Below are 18,005 nucleotides of genomic sequence, written 5' to 3' on the forward strand. Positions count from 1 at the left end.
ACTGACCGGTAGCTGTCTGGCGTGGCAAGTTTCCAGAGGGCTATGGCCACTCGCTTCTGCACACTCAGGGCTGCTCGCATCCGGGTGTCCTGGCGCTTCAGGGCAGGGGCCAGCAAGTCACAGAGTTCAAGGAAAGTGCCCTTACGCATCCTGAAGTTTCGCAGCCACTGTGATTCGTCCCAGACCTGCAGCACTATGCGGTCCCACCAGTCCGTGCTTGTTTCCCGGGCCCAGAATCGCCGTTCCACACCATGAACTTGACCCATTGCCACCATGATCTCCACGGCGCGGCGTACCCTGCTTTGTGAGAGGTCTGCGCCACTCTGTGAATTCCTGTCCCCACCGCGCTGCCGGAGCCTCCTCGCCCGATTTCTCAGCAGCTGGCTGTTGCAGAGGTGGACGATAAGGTGCGAGGAGTTGACAACGGCCATAAGTGCAGCGATGATCGCAGCGGGCTCCATGCTCGCAGTGCTGTGGCGTACGCGCTGAAACTGACAAGACAAGGGCGCGAACAGATTTCCCGCCGGCGCTTTCAGGGAGGGAGGGCGGTTGTGAGTGACGGTTGAATGATGACAGTTACCCAAAACCACCCTCGACACATTTTTCCCCCAGCAGGCATTGCGAGCTCTACCCAGCATTCCAATGGGCAGCGGGGACTGCGGGAACTGTGGGATAGGTTCCCACAGTGCCCCGCTTCCAAAGTCGATGCTGGCCCCGTTACTGTGGACTCAGAAATTCGAATTAGTGTATTTACTGTGGATACACAAATTCGACTTCGTAAGGTCGAATCCACAAATTCGACTTAATTGGATTTGAAATAGTCTGGTAGTGTAGACAAGGCCTTACAGAGCTAAAAGGGGGAAGGGGCTGCATTGCCAACAAGATATCAGTTTTACTCAAGTTCACTTGGATCCCTCTGGGGACAGAAGGCTCTCCTTGGCCACAGCCCCAGTAGCAGAAATTCAAAGCTCAGCTCACTTTGCATTCAGCCTTGTGTGCCTCAGGCCTGACCTGGGGCTCGAGGTGGGAGAGTACAGTTCAACATGCGTGGCCCAATCAGTTCTTGGCCTTCCTCTGAAACAAAGGCGATAACCTGCACACATTGCAGGGGTGGTTTGATGGTGGAGTCACTTGCCCTCTAACAAATGGGTTTGAACTGGTGATCTAAAGCAAATGGTTCCATAGCCTGCTGTCTCCTCCCTCTGGCCTCTGCCAGGTTTCATTTCAAACACATCACTTGTTGGAGGTGTCTTGCAATAACACTCTACACTTGTACAGCTCCTTTCCTAACATTTGTGCAGGCAACCACCATACCCATTTTATGGAAGGATAAACTTAAAGAAAGGAACTTATCATACAGCAAGTCAGTGGCAAGAGCTAGAAACATAACCCAGGAGTTCTGACTCCCAGCCCTCTGTTCTGTGCCCCAAACAGCACTCCCATCACTATCTTGATGTAAACCCCCACCTCTTGTCATAGTGAAGCCATAGGGAAAGGGCAAAGAACAAGTGTTTTTAATCAACATTTTTGGATGTTGACGTGAAATTTCAAAACAAAAAAAATCTGGATAATGTTGATGAACAATTTTTCAACTAACTATGGGGCTGGTCAGATTGGGTTTGGTTGGCAGAGGTGGCCTGTTTCTTTGATTGTTTTTGTTTGTTTGTTTGAGGAATTTTCAAAATTTAAGTTTTCAAAAAAGTGTGGGGAAATGTTGATAAAATTTTCATGAAATGTTTCCCCTTTCTTTGAGCTACCACGTCTAGTGAGGCTGCCAATCTGCCTCCTTTTACCAGCACTGAATTAAGAAAGAAAGAAAGAAAGAAAGAAAGAAAGACTATAGCATCTTGACTGGAAAGGAACAGAAGAACTTAGTTAAATGATCCTTGTAAGACTTGTACATCCATTAATGCTGTCCTCAAGCACACTTGTGGTTCTTTAACAGGTACACTTGGCAGTTTCTTAAACCACAATCAAGAAAGTTTTATATTCAGTTATTATTCAAATATGTTGAGGATTCTTGACATAAAGAGCAAATCTTGCAATTCTTTCTCAGTGTTTCCTCAGATAGAACTCCTATTGATTGAGCAGGTCATGCAGCCCAGCGCTTGAAAGCAACCCTACAATAACAAACCAGTATGTGCAACCCAGGATTCGTGAGCCCCCTTCGATTGCCAACCAGCATGCACAGTCCAGCACTATTGAGTGATTAGAATAACAAATCAGGGAGTGCAGCCCTGCACTCATAAGCAACTCTACAATAACAAACCCCTGTGCTCTGCCCAGTGCTTTTGAGCAGCCCTACAATAACAAGGCAGTGCAGAAACTTGGGGGGAGGGAGGTAAAGGAATCTGATTGCTGTCTCAAGTTCCCAAGATTTATTATAAACATCAGTGAAAAGGAAACATTTTTATAAATAATGACCAATCCCCTGGCAATGTTCCTTTCTATAATGTAGGCACAAATCATCAAGCAAGAAGGATGGGGCCCTGTTCTGAATTCGTTTCCCAAAGCATGGATGATCAGCCTGGGGTGTTCTTTTTTTCTTTTCTTTTTAGGGAACAGTTTATTTCAAAAGAACAGTTGCTTTCCCTGATGCCTTCTTCTTGTCTTTGTGTTCAAATCCCCCTGTGCATTACATCACCAGAAATGACCAAGCATAGAGGCAGGAAACAAAATCCAATCTAGTGACGTGATTTCTCCAGGGAAAGCAGTCCAAGAAACAAGAAGGCATTGTTCTCTGAAAAAAAAAAACCACTCAGGACCTGATCCAGTTCCCATTGAAACCGATGGAAAGGTTCCCACTGACTCCAGCAGGAGCTGGAGCAGAGCTGAAGTCTCTGGAATTCAGCAAACCCATTGCAGCACAGAGGAAGTCTTGTTGCAACACAGGCAAAGGGTGAACCACATAAAGCTCACTCTGCACAAGCATCCCAGATTGTCTGACGCTCACCTGAGCTGCTCTGCTGTGGGAAGCTGGGCTGCAGATCCATTAGAAATTGCAGTTAAAGGAGGAGGACTATGCCATAACAGTGAGGTCTGAATGCACTCTGAAATACAGAAGAAAGGGGGAGATTGGAGCTGTAGAATTTGGGGATCGGTCTGCTGGGGCATCAGCGCTGATGCTGGGGATAAGTGGTAATCCTTCCACTTGTACAGCACAATGTATCCAGGTATTTAAATAACAGCTGGAGCTTGTCACCCATAGCGGTGATGGTGGTTCGCAAACAGGGGTGTACAGCATTATCCCCATTCAACAGAGAGGGAAACCAAGGCACAGCACATAGAAGAGACTGGCCCAAGATCCCACAGGAAGTCAATGGCAGAGCTGAGGAATAGCACCCAGATCCCCTGAAGCGCAGCCTTCTAGACCATAGTCACCTGTGGCAGGATCTAAAAGCCTTTTACAAGTGCAAACTTTTTCCAGCCTCATGAATCTCCATGTGGGAGGTTAGCGAAACTGCAGCACAGCAAGGTGAAGCAATTTCCCCAGTCATTGTCACACTGGCACTGAGGGCAGAGGTGCAAATGGAAGAGTCCCAGCTCCTCCCAGGTCCAACCATCAGGCCAAACTCACTCCCCCATTCATAGTAATGGGATCACATCATTTTCTTGACACTGCCCTTCAGGGACTCTGAAGACTGAGGCTCTACTTCCAGCTGAGCTCTGTAATGACTCAGCCTCTGCCTAGCCCTATTTCCTAACCCAGCCTTCTCCTGGCCATTGCCAACATCTTGACTCCCTCTGCTTCTGCTATGAGGCTTCATCTTCCAGCACGGGCCTCCTTCCTGAGGTGTGAGGCTGGTCTGGGGATATGGAACAAGAACAAGGATAAGCTGATGCTAAGCCCACTCCAAGCTAATCTATTCTTCTAAAGCGAGATGGGAAGACATCTCTTGGCAATGTTGGGGAGGCTAGCGCTAAGCACTTACTTTGCCTCACTTTGTAGCTTGGAAACAAGAGAGTCTGATGGGAATGTGCTGGAGGAGTATGAAGAGCCAGGAGACAAAATAACAACAATCCAGGATGGAAAGCAGCCCAGGCATCCCATTCCTGCTCTGTACACTTGCCTCACTAGCTGCCAGGTGTGTGCAATGTACAACATGTTTTGATGCCTGGCTCAGGGCACTGTCGCCCGTGCCTAGCGTCCTGGCTCCTGGAGTCACAACCTGAGACCAGAGCCTCAGCTAACACAAACATTGTGTTTGGCCCTCATGGACGCAAAGAAAGCTTGACAAGGTGAACTGGGTGTAACCGATACCTGCCTGAGCCTACAGGCAGCCCGAAACCATAGTTCCAAGAGGTGTGGACTGCCCCATTCATCTTAATTCTGACTCCTGCAGCCTACCGAAGGAGTGGGAGGGGGGTCATGACTCGGGGATAGGGCCACAGGGGCACCATGTGGGGTTTGTCTAGGACCCCCTGTGGTCTGAACTTGGCCCTGCTCTCAATGTCTCTCCTACTCTCTTCTGAGCCTTTTCCCTGGTTGTGCTCCTGGTTAAAGTCCATTCCCTGAGATAATTGCCCCCTCTGTAAAAGCAATTCTCCCAAAGGAGCCTTTCTCCCCTTCAGCTGCATCTTCTTGCTTTAGAATCTTTGTCTAGGATGTAACGTCCCAAGGGAAGGACTGGGAGCCCCAGCCCTTGGACTGTACAAAGGGGGCTGCACAAAGCACTGGAGACTATCTTAGGGTATGTCTACACTATAAGACTATTTCGAATCAACTTAAGTCGAATTTGTGGAATCGACGTTATGAAGTCGAATTTGTGTATCCACACTAAATACACTAATTCGACTGTGTGAGTCCACAGTAACGGGGCCAGCGTCGACTTTGGAAGCGGTGCACTGTAGGGAAGCTATCCCACAGTTCCCGCACTCCCCGCTGCCCATTGGAATTCTGGGATTTCCCCCCAATGCATGCTGGGGGAAAAATGTGTTGAGGGTGGTTTTGGGTAACTGTCATCATTGAACCGTCAATCACGCCCTCCCTCCCTCCCTGAAAGCGCCTGCGGGCAATCTGTTCGTGCACTTTTCTGCTCAGTGACAGCGCGGGCGCCACAGCACTGCGAGCACAGATCCCGCTGCAGTTATGGCCGTTGTCAACTCCTCGCACCTTATCGTCCACCTCTTCCACAGTCAGCTGCTGAGAAATAGGGCTACTTTTCAATGGTGCTGCGAGCACTGGTGGACCATGGGGGACGTTTTACCAACATCAACGTCAGGTGGCCAGGCAAAGTTCATGACGCGCGTGTTTTCAGGAACTCTGCTCTGTTTAGACGCCTGCAGGAAGGTAGTTTCTTCCCGGACCACAAAATAACTCTTGGGGATGTGCAGATGCCTATAGTGATCGTCGGGGACCCAGCCTACCCGCTAATGCCCTGGCTCGTGAAGCCCTATGCAGGCGCCTTGCACAGCGACAAGGAACTCTTCAAGTACCAGCGAGCAGCGAGCAGCGTGACCTGTGACTGTTCAGTTTCTTTACAGAGAAGCTGAACCTGCCCCTGTTTCTTTACCAAGTTACTGTTGACTAGCATCTGCAGTTACATACCCCGTCCACCCCGCTTCCCCCACTTCCAACACACGTTTAAAAATAAAATACATGTTCCACTGTAACTTTACAAAGGTTTCTTTATTGATGACTTTGCGTTAAAGGGTTGAAACTGGGACGCGGACTGTGCTGGGTAGGGTGTGCGGTGATGTAAAGACTGCCTCTAAACTCGAGGAATGACAGGCTCCTGCTCCCAGAGCGGTCTGCAGTGCCGGACTGGTTGTTTCAACGGAGCCTGCCATCCCTCCTTTTTGGGACTCTGTGTGCGGAGGCTATGTGGCCTTTTGGCGGGGGAGGACGGATACAGATTCCTCTGCTGCGTGGCTCTGTGGTCCAGGACAGGGACTGTTGCATGAGATCTGTAACCCCCCTCCCCCGCTACAAAGTCACGTACCCCCCCACCCACACAGAACCTGCAAACCACCTCCCATACCGACCAGGGTGCCTACTGACTGCACTGTGTGTGTGACCTGCTGCTGATCCTGCCCCCGTGTCTGTACCCTGGTAAAGGTGATTGTCCTGTCCAATTACCAACCCCCTTCCCCCCCCTTCAAACACAGTCTCCTCTAAAAGAACATGACGGAAACAGTAATTAACAGAAAAGTATTTTTATTATCAGCTAGACAGTTAGGGGATGAAACTGGGACGGGGGCTTGGGTGAGGCGGGAAGGAAACGACTTCTCAAAATTTAGGGCATGAGAGCTTTTGGGTACTTGAGCACTCTGCTGGGGTGCAGTGACAGTTTTCACGGCCCCTGGCGCCCCTCCTTCTGGTTATTTTGGGTGAGGGGGGTATGGGACTTTGTGGCGGGGGAGGGTGGTTGCAGATACACTGCATGGGGGCTCTGTCCTCCTGCCTGCGGTCCTGCAGAACATGGACAAGGCGCCGGAGCATGTCCGTTTGCTCCCTCATTAGTCCAAGCAGCGTTTGAGTCGCCTGCTTGTCTTCCTCACGCCACCTCTCCTCCCGTTCGCTGTGTGAGCGCTGGTACAGAGAGAGGGTCTCCCTCCACTGGCTCTGCTGGTCTGCCTCGTCTCGGGAGCACCCCATAAGTTCAGCAAACATCTCGTCCCGTGTCTTTTTCTTTCGTCGCCTAATCTTTGCCAGCCTCTGTGAGGGGGATGCTGTGGCAGGTCTGGAGACAGTCGAAGCTGTGTGATGGGAAAAAGGGAGTGAATTCCTTGCAAAGATACATTTTTGCGAACAATGAACACAGTCTAGTCTGTCTCTGTGAATTCTGGGTTGAGATCCCAGTGCCTGATGGGGCAAAAACCATTTTCGCGGGTGGTTCTAGGTGGTTCTAGGTAAATGTTGTCAGTCATCCCTTCCTCCGGGAAAGCAACGGCAGACAATCATTTCGAGCCCGTTTTCCCTGGATTGCCCTGGCAGACGCCACAGCGTGGCAACCATGGAGCCTGTTTTGCCTTTTGTGCCTGTCACCGTATGTGTACTAGATGCCGCTGACAGAGGCGGTCCAGCAGCGCTACACAGCAGCATGCTTTTGCTTTTGCATGACAGCAGAGATGGTTACCAGCCATACTGTACCATCTACCATACCATAAATTGGTAATAAGATGATCATGGTTACCAGTCCTTTTGCACTGCACCATTTGCTGCTGTCATAAGTGCCCCTGGCTGAGATCAGCCAGGGGCGCAAAAGCCAAAATTGGGAATGACTCCCTGAGTCAATCCCTCCTTTTTGGTATCTAAAAATAGAATCAGTCCTGCCTAGAATATGGGCACGTGTACTAGAGAACCACTGTATCAGAGAACCAGAGAGCACAGCTGCTCTGTGTCAGATCCTGCAGAAATTATGAGCTGTATGCTATTCACAGGGGGTGCTCCTGCAACAACCCCACCTGTTCATTCCGTTTTTCCCCCAGCCTTCCTGGGCTACCATAGCATTGTCCCCCCACTTGTGTGATGAAGTAATAAAGAATGCAGGAATAAGACACAGTGACTTGTTAGTGAGAAATGAGTGGAAGGCAGCCTCCAGCTGCTATGATAGTCCAGACAGGACATTAAGGAGTGTGGAGGAGAGGAGCCCAGCATCCCTTTGCTAGTCCAGGGGCAATTGAATCTTTTCTTTACACATGAAGGGTGGGGGCTGATGAAGCTCAGCCCCCTGTTGCTATGATGAGGACGGTTACCAGCCATACTGCACCATCTACCAGGAAAAATTAGGAGCAGGCACCCTTGATTGACCTCACTGATGCTAGTCAGCATGGTTACCAGTCCTTTTGCACTGCCCCATGTGCCAATAGGCTGATGATGACGATGGATATCAGTCATATTGTACCATCAGCCACCCATGGCGGGGAGGGAGCAAGGATATTGGTGTTGAGTGCTGCAGCATCGCATCTATCTGCAGCATTCAGTAAAGATAGGGTGACATGTAAAAGAGTCAACAGAGGATTGTTTTCCCTTTCACTTCTGGGGGTGGGGGGGGTGCGTAAATTGCCGAGCTATGCCCTGACCCACCGCAGACACTGCCATCTGGTCCTGGTGACTTATTACTGTTTAATTTATCAATTGGTTCCAAAATCTCCTCTAATGACACCTCAATATGGAACAGTTCCTCAGATCTGTCACCTAAAAATAATGGCGCAGGTTTGGGAATCTCCCTCACATTCTCAGCCGTGAAGACCAATGCAAAGAATTCATTTAGTTTCTCCACAATGACTTTATCGTCCTTGAATGCTCCATTAGCATCTCAATCATCCGGTGGCCCCACTGGTTGTTTAGCTGGCTTCCTGCTTCTGATGTACTTAAAAATGCAGGAGAAGCCTGCATCGGCTGGCCACCTACAGACTTTGCAGCTCTGACTTCTGCAATTGACCTTTCGATGGCTCACCTACAGGCTCCGGCTTCTTCCTTTCCCTGGAGGTGCTCAACCCCCACTCCACCCCAAGTCCCACCTCCACTCCACCCCTTCCCCCGACCCTGATCCTCCCCCTCTGCCCAATGCCTCCTGCATGCCATGGAACAGCTGATCTTCAGCGGGAAGGAGGCACTGGGAGGGAGGGGGAGGAGTTGATCAGCAGGGCTGCAGGCAGGTGAGAGGCACTGGGTGGGAGGCGAAGGGGGAGGAGCTAGCTGCCAGTGGGTACTAAACATCCACTAATTTTTTTTTCGTGGGTGCTCCAGCCCTGCAGCACCCACGGAGTCAGTGCCTATGGCACCACCTTCTCTTTCCTGTTTAGCTGTGGAAACATCTACATGATACACCCCTTTCAGTGCGAAGGAAGGTAAATCTTGGCCCTTCACCTCTTCTCATAATTAGATTAGCTCCCTATTTGCCACCTTCTATACTTTTGCCAAATATTAATCTCTCTCCTGTTATATCTCAACCAGAGTTATGGTGCCCCATACTCCAGCAAGGCAGCAACAGCCTGAACTAGCCCTTTTGTAGTGTTGTAATGATTATTCTCCTCTCACTAAGTCCCAGTATCCAGCTTGTGAGATGTTGGTTTCACAGACCATGTCTACACTATAAGGTTTGATCAATGTAAGTTACGTTAGCATTCTGCCACCAACTTTTGTATATAGTCCAAGTGTGTTTCACCACAAGCCCATCCCCGGATCCTTTGCCTGGTCAGAATTCCTGAAACTTGTGTTTGTAATGTCCTGGTGACATCCCTGCCACATTCCTGACCAGGACTTGAGAATAACCAAAGGAGAGACTGTCCCCAGAGAATCCTGCCCGCCCCCCCCCCCCCACACACACACATACCTTTCTGTGGATCCCTGTGCTTTCTGGGACAGGACTTTGGGAGTTTAGGGCTCAATCTAACCCACTGAATAATAATTCAATCCAATCCCCAATGATAGTTTTTTTTTCCTAGTGACTTTAATATGAGTTGGATTGGGCCCTTAGTGAACTCTCTCTCTCTCTAACATTTCCACATAAGTGAATAATAAAAATGTTTGCCTTTGGTAGCACATTTCATCAAATGATCTCAAAGTACTTTACAACCACTAGGTATTTAAGCCTCACAACATTCCAAAGAGACAGAGCCATTCTGTTTCTCCCATTTAGCGATGGGGAAACTTGGCACAGACAGGCTAAGAGATCTGGCTAACAGCACACAGTAGTAGAGCTGGGAATAGAAGGTAATAGCCTAGACACTCAGTTCCCCAGCTCTAACCATTGCATATCCCTGTCCTCCCTCAAAATGCTGTGCTTTTTATTTTGACACACACAATAAACATGAAAAAGCAGTAGATCTCCTTCCTTCTCTGCATCATCGCACACTGGAAGTGCTGCAGTAGCACAGAAATGGAGATATCTGGAAGTAACTTGGATTTTTTTAAAAATGAAAATACCACATGTATTTAACATGCAAGCAATGCTGAAGTGGAACAACATTAAAACAGGACCAAGCACCAGTCAATGAATTCAGAGGAAAGGGTGAACACTCAGGGTGAAATCTTGACCCCATTGAGGCCAAACACTAAACTCCCATAGACTTCACTGCGGCCAAGATTATGCCCTCCTTTTTCTGAGTATGACACGTTCTGAGTTTAGTGGAACATCGAGAGAGAATTTAAGCTATCAGATTGTCTAATGCAGAGGGCATTAGTTCCCTGGAAAAGCCCTGTCAGTACCATTTGAAACCATCACAGCACCCAGAACTAGAATGCACAGCATCTTGGCAGCCTCTTTTCCTTTTCAGATTCCTAGTAAACCACCCGGAGAGGTGGTATGGTCTAGCCAAAAGGAGTGAAGAGATCAAAAGCTTCCATTACTGATTTCTGTGCTATCACTTGTCTGTGGATTCCCTGGCATGTTACCAAGGCTGTTAATCTGACACCTTTCATGCCCACTAAATTCACTTAAAAATAAATCATTAAATAGGAAGAACTCATTTCAGGTGCTGTCTCCCCAGCCAGGTTGGTACTAAGGTAATTGCTATCTCTGCTGGTTTGGAAGGAAAAAGAAGCCACAATCCATTGCAAATCTGATGGGTAACCCAGCCAATGGAATCTTTCATTTAATCAGTTCCAGGAGGCCGGATGGAGCAGCCAGCCTTTGAAAATGTAAGAGTTCGATTTGCCAATGAAACGGGTGTTGGAGGGGGGAAGCAAGGAGGATTTTCCATCTTTAGCTGAAATTAAAAAAACATGGCAGTCACCAAGGCAAGCCTTCCCAAAAGGGTTAGGAGCCTCCAAGTCTGAGAATACTGCTGTGTCAGATGCACACAGTGAGCAGCTCCCGTTAGTCTTTAAGTGGCTGGTATATTTTCAAGTTTTTCTCAGGCTGCATCTCCATCTTTTACAGGCCTCCCTGACTTAGTACCTGATCCAAACTATGTCCAGGCCTCCACCTATATCCAGAGAGCTCACCTCTATTCTCTCCGCTGTGCTGCTGAGGAAAAGTGCCTCGCCAGGTAAGAAGATGGGTGACTCCATGTTGCCAACTCTTCTGATTATATTATGAGTTTTGTAATATTTAGGGTTCTCCCTGAATCCCCAGCTCCTGGAGTCAGGCGATTAGGGGAGAATCTGAACTTTCCTTTATAAAAGAAGTTTCTAACCCTCGTGGTTGCAGAGAAAAGCTTGAAAACATGAAACTTAAAGGCCCAGAAACCTGAAGGCAAAGAAAAAGAATCCAGTTTTTTCAATCTCATGATTTTTAAGATAATGATTTTTGAATGATTTTGAATGATCTCGTGATTTTTGAATTACCAACTCATGATTTTTGAATGTTTGGAGTTCATGATACTGTTGTTGCTACCTTGGTATTAATGATGGGCCAACCAAAAATCTGGTCTAATTTGGAAAGCTCTTGTGGCCCATAGGTCATGTGGGTAGTCCCAAGAACTGCTTGGTTCTGGTTGAACAGGATGGAGATATTGCAATAACGTTTCCGCTTCCGGTGCCAGCTGTGAATTCAGAGGTGTGCAAACATGTGGCCAGCAAAGGCACTAAACAGGAAGTCAAGGAGAGAATGAATCTGAGGATTGTTGTTTTACTGTTGTACAGCCCTTTTCTGCACATGTCCAGATTTCTGAGAAGGGTCAAAAAATTTCAACAAAAACTTTTTTTTATTAGAAAAAATCATTTGTCCATTGTGTGGATACAATGGAATTTGAAGATTAGTGTAACTGTTCTTTCTAGTTCATACACTGAATATATTGGTGATTATGTTCTATTACGATAGATAGATAGATAGATAGATAGATAGATAGATAGATAGATAGATGCCAACAGCAATAATAGTCTCTGGAATTTACTTGGCATTTCTGTAACTGCTTTAAGGCAGTGCTGTGCTGAATATAATGAAACATTGCCTTTGCTTGGTAAGGACCAGATTCTGATTTTGCTGCACACATTGGGTAGTATCTTACTCTGCACTTATTAACATCAGTGTATTAAGGTGTTGTTTGACAGGAGTAAGGGTATCAAAATCTGGCCTTAATTAAGCAGATGTGTCTTGGAATGCACAGGATTAGCAGATGTGGCTCGTAGTGATCTTAATGAGGGGCTGGGTTATTTTACTTGATGTATTTTTGTTCCCCTTGCAATGACTCATCTCAGCTTCTCCGCACTGTAAAGTTGAAAGCACACATAGAATTGCAATCAGTTCCTGTGCTCAAAATGAACTTTGTGTGAAGAGCCCTCTCAGAGCTGGGCAGCTGTTCTCAGCTGGACTCTACGATGAGGGGACAGCAAATTTAGCACCACTTAAACCCAACAATTTAGCAATTGATGCCTCGGCCTTGTCACACTCTGTATAACCCTTCTCCTCCAATGGGGTAGCAGAGCCTTTTCCTGGTAGAAGAAGTGAGATCTCCTGGCCAATGTGGAGCAGCTTCTGATCTTTAACAGGGTATGCCATGATGATAATAAAACGGGGAAATGTGAGTGCTGAGAGTTTTTTTTTTGGGGGGGGGGGGGACTTTGCAAGTTGCAAGGCGGGGAGGCTCTGTCCTTTTTTTAAAAAAAATAATCTTTTTTCCACTAAGGAGAATCTTAATACAGATTTATTTGCTGTTATTTTTCAAATCTGCTCTAGCTCCCATACTGCTGAGCAAAGCTTCAAAGAGCCACTTGCTACTAGCCACATTGGAACAGAAAATGTTGCTTCAAAGTGAAAAGCTGAAATGAAAAGTTTTGACTTAAAATCAAACCCAAAAGGGATACATCAGCTTTAACCCAAATTCAGGAACAGTTTCTGAGCCAAAAAAATGCATTTTTCAGCAAAAAAATCTATTCACTGAAAAAAATTCCCTCCGCTCCAAGTAGAAGCCCACCCAGCCCCATCCCTCAGTCCCTCCAGTGCTCAGATGTCCCCAGCTGCTTTCAGGGTAAGTGAGTTTCACCCATCTCCCCCATTTCCTTCCTTTTAACCCCTTCAGCACTGCCTACACTCCCGAGGCCACCGACTACGACATCCGGGTGCTGCTGAGGTTCCCACAGCGGGTGAAGAACCAGGGCACAGCAGACTTCCTGCCCAACCGCCCCCGCCACAACTGGGAGTGGCACAGTTGCCACCAGTAAGTTGAGGAGAACTTGGCATTCTTCAGCACCTTACAAGTCCATCTCTGGGTGACAGGCCCTTGCCACTGGGACTTTCCTTTGGTGGGCAGAGGCTGGTATCCAGCCATGGGGAGCCACCCAGGCTCTGGTTCAATAAAGTAGCTTGAGCACATGCTTCAGCATTTTGCTGAATTGGGGCCTACGTCAATATACTGAGGGTAAGAGCCACCCCTGGCTATAGATCAATGGACTGGCCTCCTCCATTCCTGCTCCCATCTTGCCTTCCTCTCTCTATTTTCTTGTTCCCTCACTCCAACCCTTTTCTTCTTTCTTTTTTCCTCTGCTCTTTTCTTTCTTCCTTTCTCTGCAAAATTTATTTATCGCACCCCGCAACCCCAAAACCATTTCCCTGCCAGCTCCCCTTCCTGTCTCCATAAGCCCCGTGCTGCTCAGGGTGAGTGTCCTGTGCTGGTCCCCAAGGGTCAGGCCACATCATCACAGACCCCTGAACTGAGCACCATGGGCAAAGAGAAGGTCGGGCTTCTAATGCTATGACTGATGCGTTATGGGAGCAGGTGGCTTTCAAGAAGCCGCACACTCCATCGCTCAGAGCCCCAGTATTTTCCCAATGTGAGGTGGGGAGGATCTGGGATCCTGCCACTTTCCCTGCCCCCACCCACTCCTGAGCTGCTCTGATGCCCCTGCACCCACCCAGCATGCATCTATGAATATCTCTGTGGTACATGCCTCTGCCCTGGATTTCCCCCAGGCACTACCACAGCATGGACGAGTTCAGCCACTATGACCTGCTGGATGCACCCACGGGGAGGAAGGTGGCCGAGGGCCACAAGGCTAGCTTCTGTCTGGAGGATACCACCTGCGACTTTGGGAACCTGAAGCGCTATGCCTGCACTTCACACACCCAGGTGAGAGGAGGGGGAGATGTATCCAATAGATCCAGGACCACTCCACGCTCTGACTGCGATTTAGTGCAGGGCTTTCTTCCCCTATTGGCCCCAGTCTCCTAGGACACCCAGCTGTGTGAGTGGGCAGGGACAGTCACCTCTGGGAGCTGGGGAAGGGATTAGTGAGTGTCCAAACCTGGTCAGGAATCTCCCTCATGGCATCATACCAGTGCAGGTGTTACACCTCCCTCGGGAATATCAAGCAGGCTCAGGTGGGCATGTCCTATTGATTTCCTGGCACAGGTGCCAGAGCCCACCCCAAAGGGGGGGGGACCCCACCAAGCAGCCCCCTGCTTGTGTCCTGGGCTCCCCGCCCAGGACACATAGAGGGACCCAGGCTCCCCACAGCTGCCCACGCAGCTCTTCCAGACCTGGCTCCAGCCTCACAGGGGAAGGGGGCTTAGAGCCATAGCCCTGCTCTGCTATGAGCCAGGCGGGCAGCCACATCCCAATCAGGCCACACCTGGCTCTGTTATAAGGGTTCAGGGAGGAGCTGGCTCACTTTCTTTTCAGTCTTGGAGAGAGAAAGACCTGGCTGCCTGGGAATAGGATACCTGAAACAGAGCAGTGCTGGGGAAGGGCAAGAGGAGCTGGGGAGCTCCAGGCTGGTAACTCCCCAGGCTGAGGCCTTGTTAAGGGCCTATGCAGATACTGGGGCTGGGAAGTGCAGCCTGGGGTTAGGCAGAGGCAGCTGGTGTGAACCCCTTGCCAATGATGAGTGGCCACGACAGACTGCAGTTTGCCCCAATTAGTGGGGGCTAGGTGATGACTAACAGTAGCCACTGAGACAAGGTGGGCGTAGAGGGTTGGGGGTTCCCCTGAGAGGGGAGACCCACAGTGTATGGGTACTGCTGGGGCAGAACCCTGAGGTAAAGGGCACTGGGGTCCAGGAGGGGCATGAGGCAGGTGAGCCACGGGCCAGCAGAGGATGCTCTGAGTGCTGGATGAGCTAATTCCCAAACTACTAGCAGGAGGTGCTGCACCAGTGAGTCTCAGCTCTGCTGCAACAGGGGTGAGCAAAACACAGATGCACCAATTTTTCCTGAAATGAGGTAAAATAGCTATTCCAGCTGGGCACAGGAATCCACTCCAGTATTTTCATATAGCCATCACAAGCGTCACATTTAATGGACAGAGTCCTCAGATTGCTCATTCCCTTTGCATTCAAAACTCCTGAACTGGATTCTTGTGTCCACCTGGAATGGACTCTGCATGCAGCCCTTGGGAAGGAGAAGAGCCTGAACTGGATTCCTTTGCCCACATGGAATGGACTCTGCAACACTGCTCCTGGGAGGAAAACGTGTTTTGCATTAGCAGAAGTTGCAGACTAGACAGGCCACCTGCACAAAATTGAGCAGTGTAGGTAATTCCTGAACATATTTCTATATTAAGAAAGAGCGAGAACAACAGAAAAGGAAAACTGAGAAATGCTAAAGATAAAAAGCAAACTCCAAACCCTGTGTTATGCAGGAGGTCAGACTAGATGAACTGATGGTTCTGTCTAGGCCTTATGAAGCATGAGCACTGCCCTTTCCTTCTGTCAGGGCTTGAGTCCCGGTTGCTATGACACCTACAATGCTGACATCGATTGCCAATGGATTGACATAACAGACGTTCAGCCTGGAAATTACATCCTAAAGGTTGGTTTCCCTGTAATGTTGGACTTCTCTGTATGGGCCATTGCCATGAATAGAGCTAGGCAGTTACTTGTGAAATCCATGGTACTGGATTTTGGTTTGTGTGTGTCCACAGGCCCATTGCCGGTCCCCTTGGTTGTGAACATCCATCCACACAGCATGTGAATAACATGGCTGATCAGACATTCTTCTGAGAACAGAAGCAGCTGCGTGGAGGGCCAGTCACAAGCTACGCATTGGCAATAAGCAGTAACAGTGGAGTAGGGGAGGGGTATGAAAATGAAACAATAGCTGGTCACCCCTGAGAACAAATGGAAAGAGCCATTGTGTACTCATACTCAAATACTTTTTAGGACCAAATTAAGCCCTGCTACAATGCCATTCAGTTCAAGGGAAGCTAAGCCCAATTACACCAGGGCTGAATTTGACTTTGTTTACATCTTTTATTTATATAATTTGACCATTTGCTACAGAGAAGCAAGATGGTTGCATCAGGATGACAAGCTGTTTTCTTGGAAGAAAGTGGAGGAATTTTACCTGTAGAAAAAACCATAAAACTAAAAAAATGTGACAGTATAAAAGCAAAACTGCCCATAACAGTTTATTTCCTTAAAAGGAATAAACCCCCCCGCCATAAATGTGCATTTTTCATTGCAAAAAATTCTAGTTGTACATGATAATATACATTACAGTAGAGCCCAGGGACCCGCCAAGAACTGGGCCCCATTGCACTAGGTGCTGTACAGCCACAGAGTAGTGGCTAGTCCTTGCCCTGACTAACTTACAAGCTAGACACAAGGGATGGGAAAGGGGTATAACACACAATTCTCTCTCTCTCCACTAACTATCAGAGGAACTGTTTCCTGATGTGGTCTTTGTCTTGTTTTCTTAGGTTCAAGTGAACCCCAAGTACATGGTGCTGGAGTCAGACTTCACTAACAATGTTGTGAGGTGCAATATTCACTATACTGGACGCTATGTTGCCACTACAAACTGCAAAATTGCCCAGTAAGCGCACTTGTGAAACTCTTCCCACTCCTTGTCTGTCTCCCTGGGTTCTTCCATGGTTCCCATTGCTGCGGTATACAGGCATCTCATCTTTTTCTTCTGCCTCCATCACTTCTTGGTGGTGTGGACTTAAAGATGAAAAGGGAAATGTGAGGATGGAGCTGCCAAGGAGTTGCTAATGGGGAGGGACATGGGAAATGCAGAAATGGTACTTGAATGCAGGGGCAGGTCTTTCCAGAACTAGACCTGAGGGTCTAGTGCAGCAATTCTCAAATTTCATTGCATCATCCCCCCTTCTAACCAGGGCCACCAGGGGGCCCCCGCCGCCAAATTGCCACCAAAGACCCAGAGCGGAAGAAGCTCTGGGGGCCCAGGCCCCGCCAGAGTTTTCCGGGGCCCCCAAAGCGGGTGAAGGACCCCACTCCAGGGGCCCAAAAAAACTCTTGTGGGGGGCCCATGCGGGGCCCGGGGCTTGGGGCAAATTGCCCCACTTGCCCCCCACCTTCTGGGCGGCCCTGCTTCTGACAACAACAATTACTACACAGCGCCAGGAGAGGGGACAAAAGACTGAGCCCTGTTGCCCTGGATTGGGGGTAGGGGCAAAGCTGAAACCCAATGGCTTCTACCTTGGGTGGGGGGGCATGTAACCTTGGCCCTGGGCCCCACCATGTCTGAAGTCCAAGCCCAATCCCACCACCCAGGGCTAACACCTGTCTGGGTGGCCCCATTAAAATGGGGTCCCAGCCCACAGTTTGAGAACCCCTGGTCTAGTGGAGCAACACTTAACACCTGAAATGGAGTAGTTCTGTATCCAGCTGCCACTTTCAGAATGATCTGTTCCCCAAGCAACCCTTTTCTACAGAACTAAAAACACCTTGCTTTGCTCCCTTTCTCAATGTTAGGCTGTGGTCTCATCAACACCATTCCCATGAGATGTCTCCACCGTTAATTCTTAAGCATGAAACACCATGTGCCTCTTAAGTCATTTTCTCTACTCCTACCACTTGTTCCCCTATGCCAGGCCTGTGCAGGCATGTTCCCCACACTCTGCTGCTTTGCACAACCTAGGGTAATTCAAGTACATGACTAGGGACCCAGAGCTCTGGGTCCCAGCTCTGTCACTGATCCACTGGGTGACCATGGGCAAGTCACTTATGGCTTGGTTTTCAGAGGTGCTGAGCACCAGCCACTCTCATTGACTTCGCCACCTCTAGAAATCAGGCCTTTAACCTGCTTAGGTCTCCACCTGTAAGGTGTGGTGAATCTTTGCACAGGGGGCATGATGATTAAGAGATTGTCTGTGAAGCACATGGAGAGCCTCAGCCAAAGGGGCTAGTTACCCAAGTGAATCAAAGCAGCACTTGG

At 48.8% G+C, this 18,005-nt stretch overlaps 1 protein-coding gene across 2 annotated transcripts in view; it reads left to right on the forward strand.

The window, feature by feature from the left end:
• Positions 1-18,005, forward strand: part of LOXL1 (lysyl oxidase like 1) — a 48,695-nt gene that overhangs the window by 28,366 nt on the left and 2,324 nt on the right. Inside the window, exons 2-6 of one of the 2 annotated variants that reach the window (XM_044978756.1) lie at positions 10,830-10,938; positions 12,910-13,047; positions 13,800-13,956; positions 15,540-15,635; positions 16,525-16,640. In XM_044978756.1, coding sequence (XP_044834691.1) covers positions 10,830-10,938; positions 12,910-13,047; positions 13,800-13,956; positions 15,540-15,635; positions 16,525-16,640 — 616 coding nt within the window. The remainder of the gene's footprint in view (positions 1-10,829; positions 10,939-12,909; positions 13,048-13,799; positions 13,957-15,539; positions 15,636-16,524; positions 16,641-18,005) is intronic. The other variant, XM_044978757.1, reaches the window with a different exon arrangement.

The sequence above is a fragment of the Mauremys mutica genome, chromosome 11 (assembly GCF_020497125.1).
Source record: "Mauremys mutica isolate MM-2020 ecotype Southern chromosome 11, ASM2049712v1, whole genome shotgun sequence".
Taxonomy (NCBI): domain Eukaryota; kingdom Metazoa; phylum Chordata; order Testudines; family Geoemydidae; genus Mauremys; species Mauremys mutica.